General features: G+C 40.8%; 1 protein-coding gene across 1 annotated transcript in view; it reads left to right on the plus strand.

Annotated features, from left to right (window-relative positions):
- The window catches only part of PPA2 (inorganic pyrophosphatase 2), a 136,672-nt gene that overhangs the window by 8,811 nt on the left and 107,631 nt on the right, over positions 1–20,230 (plus strand). Inside the window, exons 3-5 of the mRNA XM_007495842.2 lie at positions 5,108–5,152; positions 9,381–9,434; positions 11,237–11,356. Coding sequence (XP_007495904.1) covers positions 5,108–5,152; positions 9,381–9,434; positions 11,237–11,356 — 219 coding nt within the window. The remainder of the gene's footprint in view (positions 1–5,107; positions 5,153–9,380; positions 9,435–11,236; positions 11,357–20,230) is intronic.

The raw sequence follows: 20,230 nt of genomic DNA on the forward strand, positions 1-20,230 counted from the left end.
TTGGGTGAGTGGGAAGGGCTGATAATTTAGAGAAGAGAAGCTTCTGAGGACACTCATGAAGTATCTAGGTAATTATGTGATAAAATATTGGTTCATTGAATAATGCACATTCATCTGCTATCAGCATTGTGAAAGGGAACTCTTTATTCTCTTTGTCTATTTTGAGTTGACACTTGGTTAATACTAACTTAAGTACCCATACTTAGTACCTCACCAAACTTCGAAGTGTGAATCAGACTTTCTTTTAGTACCCCTACTTAGTACCTCACCAGACACTAAGTAAGAGTGTTCACAAGTCATTTGCTAAAGTAAGTAACAACTTAATCAGTCAGGAAATTATGAATTCTTTTGATAAGATTTATACCTCCAAAGGATGAGAAGTGGATCCTACAAGATACAACCTCCCCCACCCTCCTCCTTGGGCAGTGCTAGACAATTTGAAAGCTGTGATTGGCTCCTGTGAAGAGGGGAAGGGACGAGAAGTCACTACAAAAGTCCTGAATTTCTGGGGCTAGAGGTCAGCTTCAGTAGTCGACAGGTTGTTGACTTCAGTTTAAATTGCCTTTTGGAGGGAACTTGGATGAGTGAATAGCTGGCTTTCCTTTCCTGACTTCTGGAAAGAGATTAATTCTGGTTGAGGGTTAACAAGTTGTGCCAGGCTGAGTCAAGCACCAGAGCAATATTTAGTAGAATAGGCTAAATATCTTCTCTACTCTCTTTTTGTATTTCTCAACTTTCACTCCACTTATTTTGTAAACAAAAACTATTGAAAGTCATTTTGCCTTGAGCTATAATATTTTAAATTGGCAACCATTATAGTCTTTATAATTTTCATATATTTTAGTCAAGCCCTTAATTTTAATTCCTTACAGCATCATAGCAATTCCATTGGCTTCAATAATGATTTTTTAGTGGCATCATTAAAAGGTAAATTTAGATATAGTATTTGATCTTAGCTTTGATAAAATGAAAACTGGGGAGTCCTAATTACCAAAGGTGGAAATCAGGTGATAGTGAGGCCTTCCATAATTTGATACAAAGTGTCCCCAACCCTGTGCTGTGCTAATATTATCTTTAATTTACATACTGAGATTGGTGCTAATATTCTTATTTTATGTACTGAAATAAGTTAAATGAGTTACCTAAATTTCTTCAAACCTAGAATTAACTCAAACTGGTAGGAAAGGTTTGAGAGATGCGATTCAAACTCAAATCTTCCTCAGTGCACCAAATTTTCCAGCTCCCCAAGGTTTAGATTTTCTTCTAATCTAGTGCTCTATGAACTATACCATGATTGAGAGAGGTGGGGGTCAGAGTTTTAGATAGTATGTTGGGGAGAATGCCAGGAATTGTATGTAGATGAATAGTGTTACTATTGACCTTAAGGACACAGTCAAGTGTGGGGCTTTGGAGGTGATAGTCATTGGATCCTAGTTTTGGAAGTGAAAAGGATTTTATAGATCATTTAGTCCAACCCTTTCATTTTATAGATGAGGAAACGGAGGCTTAGAGAGGATAAGTTATTAGCCCAAGGCCTCACAGGTAGTGCGGGGAGACTCAAAATTCAAAGTCCGGTGCTCAGATCCCATATTCTTCTCTGTACCATTTTTGGGAAATAGATGTGGGTGCTTAGCACCACAGGCTTTTGTTGTGGAATCAGGCTTCCTAAGCCCAGGGACGCACTCTCCAGAGCAGCTCTCAACCTGCTCTTCCCAATGGTTATGGTATGGTGGTAGTAGTCTCTCAGAAGCCAAGAATAACGATTGTCTTTGTGCATATGCGCAAAGATACTTGTGCATGAAGGAGATTTAAGTGGAAAAGCCGATGCACAGAGACAGTCCCACTCTCTCGGCATTGGAAGCCTGGGTCCAGTGGCACAAAAAGTCGTTACACCTGGAGACTTCCTCAGCTGCATTGGATGGCCGTGTTGTCTTTTGTGCTCCAACATGCCCTAAGCACTCCACAGTGCTTTGCTGCGTCGCCATCTCAGCCGTTGAACCTTCTTATTGGTTTCTTCCGTCTGTTCCACTGAAGCAGTCTTCACATGCTGGGTGAGCAAAGCCTTAGTTCACCAGGGGTCGATGACTCGATGGCTACCCTCACAAGGTTTAGCCAGCTTGTCAAAGCCGTTGCCCAGGGTGTGGCCGCTACCACATGCTAGCAGCTACTGGGAGCCACAAGTGAGAGCTGGGTGTCAGGTGAGGGTCAGAGGCTGGAGAGCTGCCCTAAAAGGGCATGACAAGCCCTCCATACCAGAGATACTACTCCTCCCTGAGCACCCCATACACCCCAATACATCATAGTAAATGGGTGAATGTGGCCCACAGTGTCCTCAGCTGGGCTTATTCATGGTTGCAAATGGAGCAGGATGCTTTGGGCGGGGATCCCCTGGGTAACCCTTCTTCCTGCATCCCCTGCTGATGTCGGGGGCCAATGCCAGCAGCACAGGGGTGGATGTAAGGTGCCGGGGCTCTTCGTCACAGAGCAGGGGCTTTAAGCCTAGGGAAGCCTGTGGGCTCCTTTTCCCAGTAATGTTTATAGATGCATGCAATGAAATGCATAGGATTGCAATCTAGAAAAGCAGTTATTTGGAAATGTACTTATAAAAATATTCTTTAAAAGAGTTCACAGGGCCCAGGGTGAGGATGTTATTGATTTAGAGGCTGAACCTTGTGGTGATGAAGTGGGCTCGGAAATAGACTTTCTACCTCTTGCAGACTGTAATTTGGCTATTGCTCAGAATACTAGAATGTCTGTCCTTGCTACTAGTGTGGCTGCCAACCCTGGGACAGGGTGAACAGTTGGCAATGAGGAATAAGCTTGGGAGGGAAGCAACAAGAATAGTAATCCAGTCCTTGGAAAGTGCAGAAAGACACCTTGGGACCTAGCATCATTGGCCTGGAGCTGAAAATAGTCCCCAAAGTCCAAATCCTGCCTTTTAACAGATGAGGAGACTGAGGCTCAGAAAAGTGTCTTAGCACTGCGCCTGATAGTATCGGTGCGTAATTGATGTTTATCAAATTGAATATTTCCTGGAATTAAAAAACAGGCACGTCGGGTCCAAAGTATCAAAGTGGCTTCCTTTTGGTGGCAGGGGTGGCTTTGAGGGTAGAACCAGATTCTGGGCTACCCAGAAAATTCTCATTTGAGATTGGGCCTTCCTTGACATAACAGTGAGACATTAGCTAGCTTGAGTAGGGGTTGGGGCCAGACAGAGGCTAGGAAGGGCCCAGAGAGTCCTTGGTGATTGGCAGCGGGTTGGGGATAATGGCACACTTGGGCTGTCACGGTGACTGCAAACAGTTTTCAGTCCCACAGGGGTCATCTAAATAGGCTTTGCTCACTGAGCCAGCAGTGATTAGAACCTCCGCTATTTGCACTTTTGAGTATGGTTGTTTGGGAGGCAAAAATAATGTTTTAGGGCCGGTTTGTAACCGTCCCCCTTTCTACATTTATTCCTAAATTAGGTTCGTTTCCTTCATGATGGGTTGTTTTTCTGTGCAAAAGGTATACAATGTGTAAACTGGTGTGAGGGGCATAGTCCTCCTTCCCGCCCCCATCCCCGAGGCTGGTTTAATTTAAAATCAGCAAGGATGCTCTGGAGAGGAGTAGTAATCACACCTTTGGAGAATTACAAGGCATGGGGTGCTGCTGAGTACTTCTACGTCTTGTTAGTCACACTCCCTGGAGTTTCATTTCTATAATGAAATGACTGTTTTATACGTAATCGCTGGAAGCTGCTGCCACTCTCGCCGTTAGTTCAAGCAGTGGATTTGCTTCTTGCAGAAAGGCTTGGGAAAAAGACCTTTGGTAGAATTAAAAAATATATTTTTAAACTCAAGCGAACATACCAAATAAATCCACTCAGACAGTTTAAATAGCTGGCACTTCATTTTTTTCTTTTTTAAGGAAAAATTCCCCTTTTTTATGTCCTCTTTGGATTTAATCTTGTAGGTCATTTGATCCGTGAGGCATTTGGTTCTTGATTCATAGAATCATAGAATCTTGATTCATAGAATTTTTTTCCCCTTTAGTGGAAAATCAGAATTAAGTGAATCGATCAATGCTTGATGATTAATTGTCTGTTACGTTTTCAATTCTGTTATCACCTCTTACTGTAATTTTATTTTAATTTTCTAGCCAGACAGTATAGAACAATACTTAAAAAACATGTCTTTGTTATAATAATTAACAAGCATTTTATTAAAGGCACTCTCCCAGGCTTTGGGTATACAATGACAAAAATTAAACAGCCCCTCTCCTCGTATTTACATTCTGTTGGAGAATACCAAATATATACATTAGTCCATACAGAATATGTACACAGTTAATACAAGGGAATTTCTGGGAGGGTTTGCACTGAGTTTAAAGGAAGCTAAAAATTTTAGGAGATAAAATTTTAGGAGGAGGGAGTATATTCCAGGCCCGAGTGGTAGCCTGAATAGATGAAATGTGAGTAACAATAAATAGTTACCAGTTTGGTGAGACTGTGGCTGTTGAGTGGAGAGAAAGAAATACTTTATTATAAGTCTAGAAAGGTAAGTGTGAGGCAGATTGGCTTTAAAAATCAGGTCTAGGAGTTTGTAGCTCATCCTAGAGGCAATAGGGAGCCTCTGGAGATTTTTGAGTAGAGAAATGACAAGGTTGGACCTATGCTTTAGAAATGCCATTTTGGAAGCCGTAGGAGGGATGGATTAGAGAGAGAAGAGGCTTGGGCTAGAGACACCAATTAGGAATGTATTGCAGGAGTCCAGGAGAGGCAGTGTAAAGCTCCGACATAGGTGAGGAGCAGAGGCAAGGGAGGATCTGCATGAGTAGGCAACTGATGGGATATGGGCTGGAGTTGAAATTGAAGTAAAATGTGGAATTGAGAATGATTCTGTGACTACAAATCTGAGTGACTGGAAAGATGTTGGTACTTTGTACAGACAAAGGGAAGATGGGGGAGAAGAGGGGTTTGGGAGTGAGATAATTAATTATTTTGGACATGTTGAGTTTCAGATGCCTTTCAGGATGTGCCCTTGGAAATGTCCCAGAAGCAACTGGTGATTTTTTATAAAGAGATTTTCAAAAATAAGTGTCTTTTTCTCCTTCTGCTCTTACATAGGAGAAAGGCATTCCTACAAAGAAAGCTCGGACCAGTGAGCATGAGGTATGGCTGGGAGCTTTATATTTTGTAAATAACTTTTATTGTTTAAGATCTCATCACAGTTGTGTCTGATGTTTGTACTGTGCTCTAAAATGTTTTTGCTTGAATCTCCTGATTTTGTGCCTCTCAAAGTTGTAAGGTAGCCAGAGTGAACCTGAGAAACAGGTTGACTTGTTCTGGTCAAGGAGTAAGGGCTTATATTTAGACTTTAGTGTAAACCATTTTGTTTTAGGGAGTTGAGAGAGGCTGCTTGATTTGTAGTGGACTTGAGCCAGGAAGTCCCAAGTTCAGATCTAGCCTGGGGTTCCTGGGCAAGCCACTTGGCATATTTGAGCCTCTATTTCCTCTTTTGTAAAATGAAAATCATAATAATCCTTCTTGGGGTTGTTGTGAGGCCCAAGTAAGATGCAAAAGCTTTATAAGCCTCAAAATATTGTATAAATACATCAGTATTAAAATACTGATAAAATACATAAAAATGATCACATTTTTGTGAATAGCTGGAGTAATATATATATGCACATGTATTTATGTGACTATAAACCCAACTGTGCATACATGTGTATGTATATAAACATGCTTATACATATATTTCTATATTATATATGCATATGTACACACATGTTTATATGAAAAATATTCAGCATATAAAAATGTGATCTCCTTGAGGACAAGAATTCTCTTTTGTCTTTCCTTGTATCCCCAATGCTTAGCATGGCAAAGTGCATGGCACACAGTATATGCTTAATAAATGCTTTCTCTTCCGTTGATTGATTGATGTTTGTTTTTTTTTCCTTTGTTAAAAACAGCGTGGTATAGCAGAAAGGGCACTTAAGTAGCTTTGACCCAAGCAAGCCACTCTCTCCCTCCCTCCCTTCCTCTCTTCCTTCCTTCTATCGCTCTTCCTTTCTTTCCTCTCTTCCTCTTTCCCTCCCTCCCTTCTTCCCTTCTTTCCTTCCTGCTTCTTACTAAGGAACATTTACAAAGAAACAGCAAGAATAAACAGGCAAACACGGTCCCAACACCTGGGGGCACCCCTGTCCCCCATGACCATTTCATTCTCTGGTGAGGGGGAAGGAATTAGGGTCATGGCTTTGCATAGTTCCAAGTTCTAAGCCTTCCTGGTTTCTTCGGGCTGCCCTGCAGGATTGTCTGGTTGCAATATCTGGGCCTTGAATTCTGGCTTCAGGATTGCCACGGCTTAATTCCCAATCCTGTGGGGATTCCCCTCGCTGCCCCAGGAACTGAAAAGGACAAATGAATTGGGTCAGACAGCTCCAGGCGGCTTCTGGGAGCCATGCGGTGGAAGAGTGCTGTGCTGTGGCTGAACTTGAATCTTCTCCCTATCTGGAAGCCGAGGGAAAGAGCCCCGCTGACTCTTACCCATCAAATAACAATACTTAATTCAGCTGGAGAAACATATTTTAGTCTTGGTGATCACCGGTAGGTGAGAAGGGAGCCGTTTTTGCAGGTGAATTGGGTGGGGTTCCGTGGCTCCCCGTTTATCTTCTGTCCCCCAAATGTGTGAGAGGAATGGCTATTGCCACCCGTGGTCAGACTCTTGCCCTGACTGCCCCAGGAGCTGCTTCCACACAGTCTTTACCTCCTTCCCTTTCTTCCCCTCTCTTCCCAGACGTGGGGTTCAGAGGGACTAAGGCCAAGAGATTTCAAAGGGGCTTAGGATTTGCCGTTTCTGTTTCAAGAAGGAGCTAGGATAGGTGTTCAGTAGGCTTTTGAGGGCTTGCCTAAGCAGCTATTTAAAGGATCGCATCTTTATACAGTAGAGAGAACAGGGACCATTTAATTTTGATCTTTGTGTCTCCAGCATCTAGCAGAGTGCCCAGCAAAATGGTAGGTGCTTAATAATTCTTTATCGATTGATCAATGGGAAAATGCACTCCAGAGTTCTAAGCAGATAACTTAGGGATAAACTTTTAGGGGAAATGGACCAGCAAAATGCGGGTATGGTGGGGGGAGTTGGAAGCACATGCCTTTTATCTTTTTATTTTATTTTATTTTATTTTATTTTATTTTATTTTATTTTATTTTATTTTATTTTATTTTATTTATTTATTGATTTATTTTTTAAAACCCTTACCTTCCAATTTGGAGTCAATACTGTGTATTGGCTCCAAGGTAGAAGAGTGGTAAGGGCTAGGCAATGGGGATCAAGTGACTTGCCCAGGGCCACACAGCTGGGAAGTGGCTGAGGCCAGACTTGAACCTAGGACCTCCCATCTCTAGGCCTGGCTCTCAATCCACTGAGCTACCCAGCTGCCCCCAGCACATGCCTTTTATAGAAGAGCAAGAAGGCAGGCTGGGAATAAATCCTTAGTGCTCAGAACCAGAAGGAGAGAGGTTTTGGGGGAGATCGTGCTTGGCAAGTTTAAAATTCAGCCCTCCTCCATGCTCCTTTTGGCCTCATTCTGAGCTCTGAGAGTGGTTATGGTAGTTTGCATTGTGTAAAACTCCATTTCTTGTCACTAGTGTGGTCTTCTCTGCTACCCTCTATGCATTCATCCAAGGCATTTGTTCTCTAGTAACCAGGCTTTCCGAGATGAATAAATTATGTGAACATCTGCCATTTACTTCGGTTTTCCTTTATAACGATGACTTCAGACATATTTAAACAGGTGCCGAGGTGCCTCACGAAAGAGCATAGAAAATGAAACATAATGGCGGGGCTGTGTCTGCAGTTGCTTGAGACGGGTGAGGAGACATGCTCCCGGGCAAGCATTGTTGAGAACTGGAGCAAGTCGAGAAATCCAGGCTCAGGTTTAGCCTTCCCCCTCTTCTAAGTAGCATGGGCAGCCAGGCCCTATGAATCCCTGAGCCACAGCGAGGGGCAGCTCCATAAAAACTCCATTCAGGGCCTTTGTGTTTCTTTGTGGCCCATTTAATTGTGAGTAAAGAACTTTCTTTGTTTCAGCGTCTGAGAAACTTTAGACATGGCTTAACAAAGCTCCATCGAAGCCATTATTCAGCAATGATGACTTTGGCTGTCCATTATAGCACTTCCTATGGATGACAGCGCCATCTTAAGAAGCTCTCTTGATAGGACCATTCTGGGGGGAGACTTTTGAACCCGCCATATTTATAGAACCGCTTTCCATTGAATCTATATTTCTATAGCCATGTAGAAAAGTTCAGAGATGGCAGATGAAGCTTGCAACTAACCCTATGTTCTCTTAGCTTCTCTTGCAGAGTTTGGCAATGCATCGGCTCGGACTCCTTCCACCTTTGCTGCTTGTGACATCAAACTTTAATGACTACTTCTAGTAATTTTGCTTTTAATCATGACAATAATTTATGCTTTGGCCTAGCATTTCACATTTTTCCCTACTAATTTCCCCATGATTCCTCTTTTTTTTCCTATTCTTAAGATAATCTTGTGACATGGCAGTTCTTTTGAGGAAACTCCTCCTGAGAAGCTAAGTGGCTTATCCATGGATGGTTACATGACTCCATCCACCAAACTACATTTGAGGATTCATTTCTAGAAGTAGCTCATAACTCTTTTCTGTAGTAAAGGGGATTAAAAGAGAGATCAGGGTTAGAATCTTGGCTTTACCATTCAAGAGTCCTGTAACCACTTGTTTTCTTCTTTTTTGTCTGTTTATTCTGCAAGGACATTTGGTCTTATGGATGAAAACAATGCCCCCATTCTTATATATGTATGCTAAATAGCTTCTTGGAATTTCACAGGGCATTTAAAACATTAAATGTCAGTAAACAAAAATAAGTCATTTCACTTCTCACTTGACTTATCTGTCAAATGAGGGGTTTGGGTGAACAGATCTCCTAGGATTCTCATCATGGGATCATAGATTTAGAGCCAGACAGGATCATTAAGATCTTTTAGCCCTACCTCCTCATTGGACAGATAGATGAGACCCAGAGAACTTAAATGACTTTTTCAGGGTCACAAGGCAGACACATACACAATTTAAATCTGGGCCTTTCTGACTTGAATTTCCATTATTCTGTGCTTTCCTCCTCCTCTTCCCACATGACATGGAAGATTGGAGAGTGTGGTTGTAGTATTTTGGGCGCTATTTTCTCTCAAATTTTAGGAAATGAAAGATTTTGGAACATTGAACTTGAGTAAGAATTTTCCTTAGATGAGGTTTGTCAATGTTGACAAAAAAAATCTGAAGTAGTTTTCAAAGCACATAATTGTGATGCTATGAAGAGTTATACTTAAATTCTTTTATTATTGTTTTTATTACAGGAAGTATTTAATATGGTTGTAGAAATACCTCGTTGGACAAATGCTAAAATGGAGGTATGTGATTCAATATACCTTACTAATATGAAAGAAAATTACAATTACTAGGCATCCAAAATGCAATTTTTCAATTATACAGTTTGCCACAAAATTCAGTATGGTTGGTCATTTTTTTTTTTAATTAGGAAAACATCTTATAATTTAAGACACTTTTTGTTGAACTTATTTTTCATTTAGTTAAAAAAAAACAACATTCTTTTGATCTGAACTACTAATGTGACTTTGGGCCAGTCTCTTACTTTATCTTCTTGAACCTCAGTTTCCTCATTTATAAAAATGATGGAATTGGACTTAAAGTCCTATTCCAGATTTACATGTGTGAACCTGTGACCTGTGATATCCTCAGGGAAGAGAATTTCCAGAGTGGACACTCCATCTACCAGTGCAGATATTTAATTTTTTATTTTTACAGTATTTCTGAGGGTAATTATTAGCATGACCATAAATGCTTTTCAGAGACAGAACCTCAGGCTATGTTATTTTATGACTCTGAGAATTGGCCTCAGGGTGCTTTTTTTTATTTATAGTTTATAAAATGTAGGTGCCAAATGGATACAGTTACATTAGACCTCATCTGATTTTCTTAGTGCGATTCTATTAACTGAATTCTGTTTGGTAAATGACCTATATATATATCTCAGATCTAAACTGACCCTTCTCTTCCCTCTCCTCCTCTACCTTGGGAAACAGCAAAAACTATTTTCAAGGGTGACCTGCAGCCACTGAGTTATACTTAGTTCAGTGACAGTCCCAAAACCTGTTTATTTGGGAATGATGCCAGTTTTGGTTTCCAAGGACTTAATTCTCCCTTTAGATTTTGCTCATGCGGGAATGATAGAGTTTTCCAGGGTAATGCTTGATTTACGATGACTATCTAAGAACATCTGCTCTTCTGCTGATTAGTCATTTTGAATCTTCTTCACAAGAAGTGAGCCTACAAGATGTTCCGACTAAGGCCCCTCCAGAGCTTCCCCTGTTCTCTACATGAAGTATTCAGAAGACCACTTGCTAGAGCAAAGTGGAGTTTAATTTATGGCCACAGTTTTTGTTGAGTCATCCAAAGCATTCCTACTACCGCTTTGGTGGTAGTGGAAATGTTAATTCTAGCTTTTAAAATAGGGATTTTTTTTTTTGGTTTGTCTGTGTTTCTCAGAATGTGTAGAAAATCGCCAGCATCTCTAGCACCTGTCAGCTTTTATTAGTTTTTAATAATAATAATAATAATTATAAACACTAGGTAATTTTTGTCCTCACACGACATTTCAGCCTTCCCCTTGTTTAGCAAAGGAAGTCCAGATATCTGAAACTTCAGCCAGTGCAAATAACTTTCTTCATAAATATGCCAACTCTTAATTTTACTGATTTGATATTATGGATAATTTTTTTCTTTGAATAATTTGAGACTATTTTGGGGAAGCTTAGTAAAAATGTGGCTTTGAACCGACCAGTTGGACCATGACCTCAGAATTAATTTTATTATAGGATTGATTATAAAAGGAGCTTAAAATGAGCAACAAAAAAGTTAATTGACTAACCTTAATCCTTTGACCATCAAGTCTCCTTACTTGTTGATTTTTGAGATGGATAGGCTTGTAGAATCTTGACATTTCTTTACCATACTTTTCCCAAGCCTTTAAAGATTAGTTTATAAATTAGGCTCGACTTTTTTTTTAGCCTGTGACATGAATTTTGGCAGTTTGAAAATATCAACCTTTTAAAGAACTTTTCAGGCAGTTGGATAGAGGATTAATTGCTATTCATTTGACTTTTTTCTTTTTTTTTCCCTATGATCTCTTTAGATTGACACCAAGGAGCCATTGAATCCCATTAAACAAGATATAAAGAAAGGCAAGCTACGTTATGTGGCAAATATCTTCCCTCACAAGGGTTTTATATGGAATTATGGGGCCCTCCCTCAGGTAACATTTTTGTTATAATGGTGAAACTTTTCTGTCTTCTGAGTAAATTGCCTTATAAATCCTGTGCACTGCATGAATTTAAATCAGCTGTAAGGATATGTCTGTTTCAGAGATTTGTAAATTTGATTTTTTTAATGCAAAGTTTTATTCTATCAATAAATTTTGTTCAAAATCATGTGTATTTCCACAAACAGTTTCATGGAGTTAAGCATTTAGGAAACCTCCAAGTTGGTATTTTATACATTTCTCCTCCCCGTGCCCCCTCCCAAGCCCCTCTTTGGACATGTTCTACCATGTTACTCAAAAGTGTTTAAGCCAAATTGTATTTACAGTCTTCCCTTTGAATGTGAACCCGGCAATATATTTATGTAAAAGAGCCTTTTTCCATCTCTAACAGAGAGTGGTGTGTTTTCTTCTCAACTGATTATTTTTTCTTTCCCTGACCTCATTATGAATTGGCTTAGTAAGCTTATTCACGTCTACTGTTCAGTGTTCTGTGTTTATAATCTTTAAGTGGAGAACAGTGAAAAGGAGGGAAATGAACACTGAGGTAGCATTGTGAGTAATGGGAAAGCAGCATCTGTCCTTTTCCCTCTCTCTCCTGCTTCTTTTCTTGTCTCCTACAGCCCCTTGCTTGCCTTTCATCCTGGTTCCCTCCCAGCAAGGAGGTGATTCCTTCCAGAGAACCAGAATGAATAAAAATGAAAACGTACTGAGTGGAGACCTACTGGACCTAGCTAGAAACATCTGCCTCTGTGTTTACACAGGCTGTTGGAACCCCCATCTGTCTGGAGTCGGGAGTTTTTGTTTGTTGTCATTGAATTTTTTTCCCTTTTTTTTTGAAGTTCTCTATGAAATTCCAAGATGCTATTTAGCGGCTATCTGAGAATAGGGGCATTGCCTTATCCAGCCCTTAAGACCAGCTGCCCGTGTAGAATAAACATTGACAAGAAAAGAAAGGAGAAAACAATTTTGTGAAGGGCCAGGCTGTCTTTGATGCACTCAGGCCACCCACATGGATACATTCTGGGTTAAAATGCTATGCTGAAAGGAATTAGAATTCCTATTGAAGTCATGGAAATGGCAGGTTTCTCTGTCAGCCCTGCAGCCTGAAAATACAGCCTGGTTGACCTGTGAGTGAGTGAAGGGGGCTGGGAAAGGCTGAAGGGGGCAGCCTTGATCACATCCAGAGAGACCAGGACACCATGTAGGAGGAGAAGAATGTGTGCAGGAAGGGGACTGAGAAAGGAACTTGGGAGAATGAGTTCTTTAAACCCTGGCAATTAGATAGTCTCTTATGGGGACTTAAAGCACTTTTATTTGACATGTTGAGATGCAGGGTCGTGTTGCAGGAGAAACACACCCCAATTTGTAGCAGGATTTCACGCCGAGGATGGGAGACTCAAGCTCTGGTCAGTCCAGAGTTTTATTTGAAGAAGAAGAGGTTTAGGGTGGTATAATGGTTTCAATAGCTGGTGGAATGGTCTGGGGGCTAATCAGGAACCTCTCTGGAGCTGATAGAATAGCAGGTCTCCAGGTGTGGAGTCAGAGCCCCAGGGGCAGAATAGCCCCTCCAGGTATGGAGTAGCAGCTCCATGCTCTGTGGATCAGGGGTGGTGTATTTATTAGGGGCTGGAGGCTCGTCATCTCCTATTCCAGAGAAATCTCTTTCCTGAAAGCCCTGGAAATTGGGCATGGCCAGATTCAGGGGGAGGTGTGGTTTGGGGTCTATATGATAGGGAATGAGGAGCACGCACAAGTTGGGGGATCCTTCTGGAATGTCAAAGCCCTTCGTGCACAAGTCCCATGTTCCCCCCATGGTCCACCTCGTCATCATTTGCCAGCATGGGAGAGGTCTTGCTGCTCTTCTGGAATGGGAACATGGGGGCGGGTGGGATACAGCACAGTTCTAACAGTTTGGCACTAAGGTAAATAAAGAATAATACGAGTAATTAAAAATACCAAACAGCACAGAGCTGATGCCCCGTATCAGTCTAGCACAGGTGCTTGATGTTTACGGAATGGGTAACTGATCAACAGTATGGATTCTGCAATTCATGCTTGACCAGTGCTGAACCTACAGATTTTCAAGGGATGTTTGACTCATTCCAACTAGTGAGAAATACAAGATTTCAGAGTATGAGGGTCCTGCTCCTATTACTACCCTTCACTCCCTACAGCCAGCCTCCATCAGTAGTAGATAAATACTATTGGAGCCAGGAAGACTAGTGTTCAAGTCCCATTTTTCGTATATCCTGGTTGAATGATCCTGGGCAGTCCAGGGCTCCAGCAACTTTACAAAATTTTGTTACTTAGAAGCCTGACTTGCATTGGTAAAAGGTGTTTCCTCATCTGGGAGTTCCCTTTGGTAGGTCCCAATGACCTAACAAATCCAGCCTCTATTCCTGCTAACTGACTTGGGCGATTCACTTTTTTCCCCTTCTGGAATTATGATCCCTAAGTTCCCTAGTCTCATGTAGTTTTATATTAAATTTTTTTTGGGATTCTACTAGATGTCAGTATCTCATAGCTTGAGATGGACAGCTTTTTCCTGGGCTTCTTCCAGTGTTAGTAATTAAGTAAGAGAGTTGGCTGGAGACTTTAGCCTTGTGATTATGTTATATCTTAGGATTAAAAGTTGGAAAGATCTTCAAGATCATCTTCTCCAGCTCATTTGTTTTGCAATCTAAGAAACTGAGGCCCAGTGAGATTAAGTGATGTACTTGGGGTCACAGATAGAAACTGTCAAGAGATGGAATATAAACCTTTTCCCACCACATTTCTGATTCTAACTTGAGTTTTAAGCCAACGAGTTGACTTTTGTGACCATATTTTTATTTTATAACACAAGTAATTTTACAAAACTGCTCTAGGGGAAGAGCACAGTTTTCTAGGATAAATGGAAGTGATTATGGAGCTTCTTCTTCAACCTTGGCAGAAATCAGTACAGGGAATTCTTGATTTCCACTCCATTTGTGAAGAATAATAACTCAAATGTATAGAGTTTGGAAAACAATTTCTTTAGAATAACACTATAAAATTAGTAGTTGGAATATTATTAGTTCCATTTTAGAGGTGAGCAAACTGAAGCTCAGAGGGATTATTTGCTCAAGGTCCCACAGAGCTAAGACTTGAGTCTGGGTTGGTTGTTTCTCTCCAAAGCAAGTGCTTTCCTCCATTTATTGCTGCTTGTCTATGCAAATACAAACATTTATTAAGTTCTTGCTGCATGGCAAATACTCTGCCAGGCTCTGGGGGTCATATGCAGTTTAGATTAGCTAAGATTTTTATCCTCAGCTTACCTTCAAGGAGGGGCATGGATAGTTTTAGGGCATTTACCCAATATTATGTTTCTTTTAAGAGTTTTCCCAACAAAATGCCTTTGAGGCTTGAGAAGGAATGTCCAGGAATCTTTGTGGAGGAAATGATATTCAAACTTGGTTTTAAATGATAAGGACCAACCAAGAAGCAAAGATACAGGGAAGACTTTGCAGACATAGAGAAAATATAAGTAGAGGCAGAAAGGTGCAAGGTATGCTTGCACCTCAAAGGACCTATTTTGGTTGGAGTATGCTATTTGTGGAGGGGTAGATCCTGTGATGAGGTTAGAATGGGAGGATATTTGCAGATTTGAATGCCAGGCAGTTGAGATGGGTACCATTGATGATAATATGAGCAGTTTGATGGCACAGTGGTAGAGCCTGGAGTCAGGAAGACTCATCTTCCTGAGTTCAAAATCTAATCTTGGACACTTACTGTGACCTTGGGAAAGTCACTTAATCTTATGTGCCTCAGTTTCCTCCTCTGGAGAATGTGTTAGAAAAAGAAATAGCAGAAATTTACAGATGGTAAAACTGAGGTTCAAAAAAGTGATAACTTACTGTTGTCCTTGGGCAAATTATCATTTTTTGAACCTCAGTTTTGCCATCTGTAAAAGAAAAGGGCATAGCCTGAATCCATGATTTCATTGGCGCAGGGTGAAGGATTTCTCTCTGGGCTACAGCAGCTCATAATCTTAACGGGTTGATTACAGCACTGGGACATGAAAGGACTTGACTTGATCATAGAGCTTGTCTACATACCAGAGACAGGGCCTGCACTAAGGTTATTTCTGGCTTCAAGTTTGGCTCTCTACCCACAATGCCATACTGCCACATTTGTAAAAAAAAAAAACAACATAAAATAAATTTTACATGCACTTCTTTAGCAACTGGGTAGTGCAGTGGACAGAATGCCTAGTCTGGAGTTAGAAAGACCCGAATTCAAATCCAGTTTCCAACATGTACTAGCTGTGTGACTCTGGGCAAGTCACAACTCTGTTGGCCTCAGTTTCTTCATCTGCAAAGTGAACTAGAGAAGGCAATGGCAAATCACTCCAATATCTTTGCCAGGAAGACCTCCAATGGGGTCACAAAGAGTTGGACATGACCAGAACAACTCAGTGACAAGAAGTCCCTTGTTCATAGTCCTAAATGGGTAAGATCAAATAAGGAAATAGATACAAAGTTTGATATAACCATAGAATGTTAACTAAATGTAAATGATCCAAACCCAGTTTTTCGTACATGGAGAAGAATAGTTTCCTGTGATAAGCTAGTCCCAGTATTCTACTACCACAAAATAGTGGTACATATTCACAGCACAAGGAAACAATATGGCGGGCACTTTTTAGACACCTCCCAGTGTGTTGAGATATTAAAAAATACTCTCCGTAATAGGGAAATTTAAATGAGTCTTTCTTTAGCCTAGGATATTTTGAGAAAGATTTCTTCCTTAAATCACTAATTACTGGGAAACTTTTGGTTCTTGGTTTAAAGAGTGTTTTGAGCCTTTCACAAACCTAAATCATCTCTCCCTCTTATTTTTAATTTGTAGGAAAAAATGTCTGCTCCAGCTAGAATCTCATAAGTATTTACCAAATAAAACATGCAGGACAAGTGACCTTGCAAAATATGGGAGTGCCATTAGCATACATTTTCCCTCTCCTTCCCCAGGCCATGTTCTGTAGAGTCCATTCTGAGGACACATAGCTTAATGAGGACCAAGACTTTTAATTGAGATAACCCTTAGAAAGCTCTTTGTGAACCTTAAAGCACTCCACGAATGTTATTATCATTATTAATTGGAGATGGTGACTGGAGTAAGTCTGATCCCTTTTTCTCTTTGCCTGAGGCATTTATTACCCGGGTAATGTTTTATGTTCGGCTGCCTTGCTTATCTTATAGTTGGTGCAGGATTGTGCTCTCCTCCTATGATTTGGCTTGTAATGGAAGGAAATTTGTGCGGCGCAGTTACCAAGCCAACCGTGCTTAGCAGAACGCTCCAGCAGTGAAAGGCTGCTTAAGTGGCCGTCTCTCCACTTAACTTGTGATTCACCAGCGTGCTGTCATTATCTCAAAACGGCAGCCCTTTGGACCTTTCACAGTAATAGCTTTTCCTGCTGAAACAGTAAGCACCTCCCCAAACTTGAAGCCAGCTTGAGCCAAAAATCATCCTTGGTTTTCCCTGGGGTACCAAAATTAGCCACATGTGACTAATTAACCTCCCGTTGTATTTCTCGGTGTGAGTGCTCCCATCCCCCTGCTCCAGCCCCATCCCCAAAGATGGCTTCAGGGATCTGCTGTCTAAGGGAAATCTCATTTGAATCCCTATTCTCACTTCACCTCATTGGTACTGATCATCCTAGTATTTCCTCTCAAATGAATATGGTGTCTCTTCCATGAAGAGCGAATGGGAGGAAGGGATTGGAAAGCAGCATCATGGAAAGAGACAAAAAGGGACAGATGTTTGTCATTAAGTGAACATGAGAAGGAACAGGTTAAGATTGGGGAGGAGGCAGCCAAGAGACTTTTGCTAAGAGGTAATCAATGTGGAGGAAGCTAGAAGAGAAGAAGGCCACACCAGAAGACCTGGAGAGGCAGTAGGGTTCAGGGGCTGCTGAATTTGTAATTAGAGTACTGGGATTCCCATCTGGGCTCAGCTTCTTATCACCTCGGTCACGTTACATTGTCTCCTTGAGCCTCAGTTTCCTTATCTGTAAAATGAGGAGGTTGGACTGACTAGAGCCTTTGGCACCCCTTTTATCTCCTTCGACACTGTAAAGTAGTGCTGATGCCACAACTTCAGGAAGGGACTTAGAGTGGTTGATTATGCAGAGGGTAGGAAATTCTGGCTTCTGAGGATTGGTAAGAAGAGGAATACTTTCCCAAGACTATCTTCTGCACAGGTGCCCTTTGTGAACTGCCTTTCCACTTGGCCAATGAATGGTTCTTGGTCAGGTCTGATTTTCAGGACCTCAGTCTGCTCTCATTTCCCACAAGAGGGCAGGCTCGCAAAGCTTTTGATACTCTTCATTTCTCTGCCCTGGAGACTCAGACATCCTAGAATTTCAGATCTGAAGAGGATCTTAGAGATCATCTCTGGTCCAGTACCTTCATTTGCTATAGAGAGAAACTGAGGCTTTGAGAAGTTAAGTGAGTTTTCCAGGGCCACAAAAGTATTTAGTGCCTGAATCAGGACTAGAACTTAGGTCTCCTGATTGCTAAAACCACTTTTCTTTCCATGATCTCATTCTTGGGAGTTGATGAAAGGCAAAAATTCAGAGTAGAGAAAGAGGATCACAGAAATGTAGTTGGAGAACTAGAAGGGAACTCAGAGGCATTGTCATTTAACTGATGAGGAAACTAAGGCACAGTGAGATGATGTGATTTGCTCAGGGGCACACAGCCAAGGAAGCATCTAAGATGGGACTGAAATCCACATCCTGTGTGCCTAGCCACTATATCCATTTGCAAAGAAGAGTTATCAGCTTAGTAGTAAAAAGGCCAAGTTCAGTAACTCAAGAACTGACCATATTGGTCTCCCAATCTCTTATATGAACATCAGCAAAGAGAAAGCACAATATCACCAGTTAATGATAGAAGGATGAGGGAAGGAGAAATAGATCTTAGTGCAAGCTGAGGAAGACAACAGTTACAACTATTCAGCTTTGGAATATGAAGTTGTGAGTTCTTCTCCACTGAAAGTTTTCAAACTGAGTTTGTATGTCATCCTTCGAGAAAATTGTAGAGGAAATTTGTGCTCTGGCTGGGATTTTGGATTGGATGAGTCGTCACACCTTTTCCAACAGTTAAGATTTTTATGTTTTCACCATCATCATTGAAAAGTGAAGGAAACAGAGGGAAAAGAATATTACAGAGAGAAGAACATGGATATAGAGAGCTTGAAGACATCATCTTGTAGATTTGGAAACTGAGGTTAAGTGAGTTACCCAAATTCATCTGCTGCGTAAGGAGTTTGTCTCCAAATATAGAGCATTTGAAAATGGTTAGGATTTCTAAGGAAAGATGTTACTTGAGATTATTAGATTAGATTAAGGAGTCTGAGATGAATGATGGAGATTGAGTGGATATAGAAAATTGGGTAGGGTGAATATAGATGATTGGAATTGGTTGTTTGATTTTGTTTTGATTGGTTGATTGGCTCCATTTTGTTCCACAGTAGGCTATAGAAAGTAAAAAGTAAAAATACTTGGAATAGGTTGAACTAACTCTAAGACTATATTTGTGTAATGTAAAAAGTATAATGGACTACAAGGAACTGTATGACTTTGGGCAAGTATCTTGATTTCTTTAAGTCTCAATTTCTTCATCTTTAAAAAAAAAATTAGGGATGCTGACTAGATGCCAACTCCAAAAGTGCCTTCTATTTCTAAAATTTTGTGGTTCTGTTATTAGTCCCAAAGAGGAGGGCAGCTAGGTAGCACAGGAGATATGGCACCAGATCTTATTAGCTATGTGACACTGAGCAAGTCACTTAGCCAGCCCTGTTTGCCTCAGTTTTCTCCTTTGTTAAGTGATCTAGAGAAGGAAATGACAAACTACTTCACTATCTTTGCCAAGAAAACCCCAAATGGTGAAATGACTGAACAACATGACTATTGTTGTCATTCCCAAAGAAGGAGATGGTGATATATGTAATTCAACATTATAAATGAGCCAGATAAGTACAAAGGGCTCTGGAGTTAGAGCTGGAGACCCTGGCTTAAAATCCTGGCTCGGATACTTCTCAGTTTTCTCCCTTCTAAAATCTCTAAGGCCCCTTTCAGCTCTGACTCCCTGCTCCTATGAGGAATGTAGCCTAGTGTGACAATTTACAAGACAATGAAATTATTCTGGATCTTGATGATGATGATAATAATGATAATAATGACAGAGACTAGAGGTGGGATTTCATTGACTGTTAGGTGAGGAAGATCCCTTTAATAATGTAGGTTGACATTTTCTATAACTTATTGTCTTTGTTGCAAAGAGGAGGATGTCCATTTCAAATAGAAAGAGAAGGGGGGCAAGCAGCTAGGTGGCTCAGTGGACAGCAAGCCAAGCCTGGAGTCAGGAGGAGCTGGTTTCAAATGTGGTTTTGTACACTTGCTAATTGTGTGACCCTGGACAAGTCACTTAATCCCCATGGCCTGGCCCTAAAAGCTCTTCTGCCTTGGAACCAATGCACAGTAATGTGGAGGGTAAGGGTTAAAAAAAAAAACAAAGGGACCATTAAACCAAGGATCTCTGACTTAGAAAACCACATATTAGCATTATCAATATTCTGTTGTATTTTTATTTATTTTGTTAAATTTTTCTCAATCATATTATTTATTTTTAACCCTTGCTTTCTGTCTTAGACTCAATACTGTGTATTGGTTCCAAGGCAGAAGAGCGGTAAGCTAGAAGTGTCTGAGGCCAGATTTGAGCCCTCCTATCTCCAGGCTTGATCCTCTATCCCCTGAACCACCTACTTGCTTCTTCAATTATATTTTAATCTCTTTCCCTTCACAGTGAATGTCTTAGTTGCATGCTTGACATCTGAACTGGGATG

This window comes from Monodelphis domestica, chromosome 6, assembly GCF_027887165.1.
Source record: "Monodelphis domestica isolate mMonDom1 chromosome 6, mMonDom1.pri, whole genome shotgun sequence".
In the NCBI taxonomy this organism is placed as follows: Eukaryota; Metazoa; Chordata; class Mammalia; order Didelphimorphia; family Didelphidae; genus Monodelphis; species Monodelphis domestica.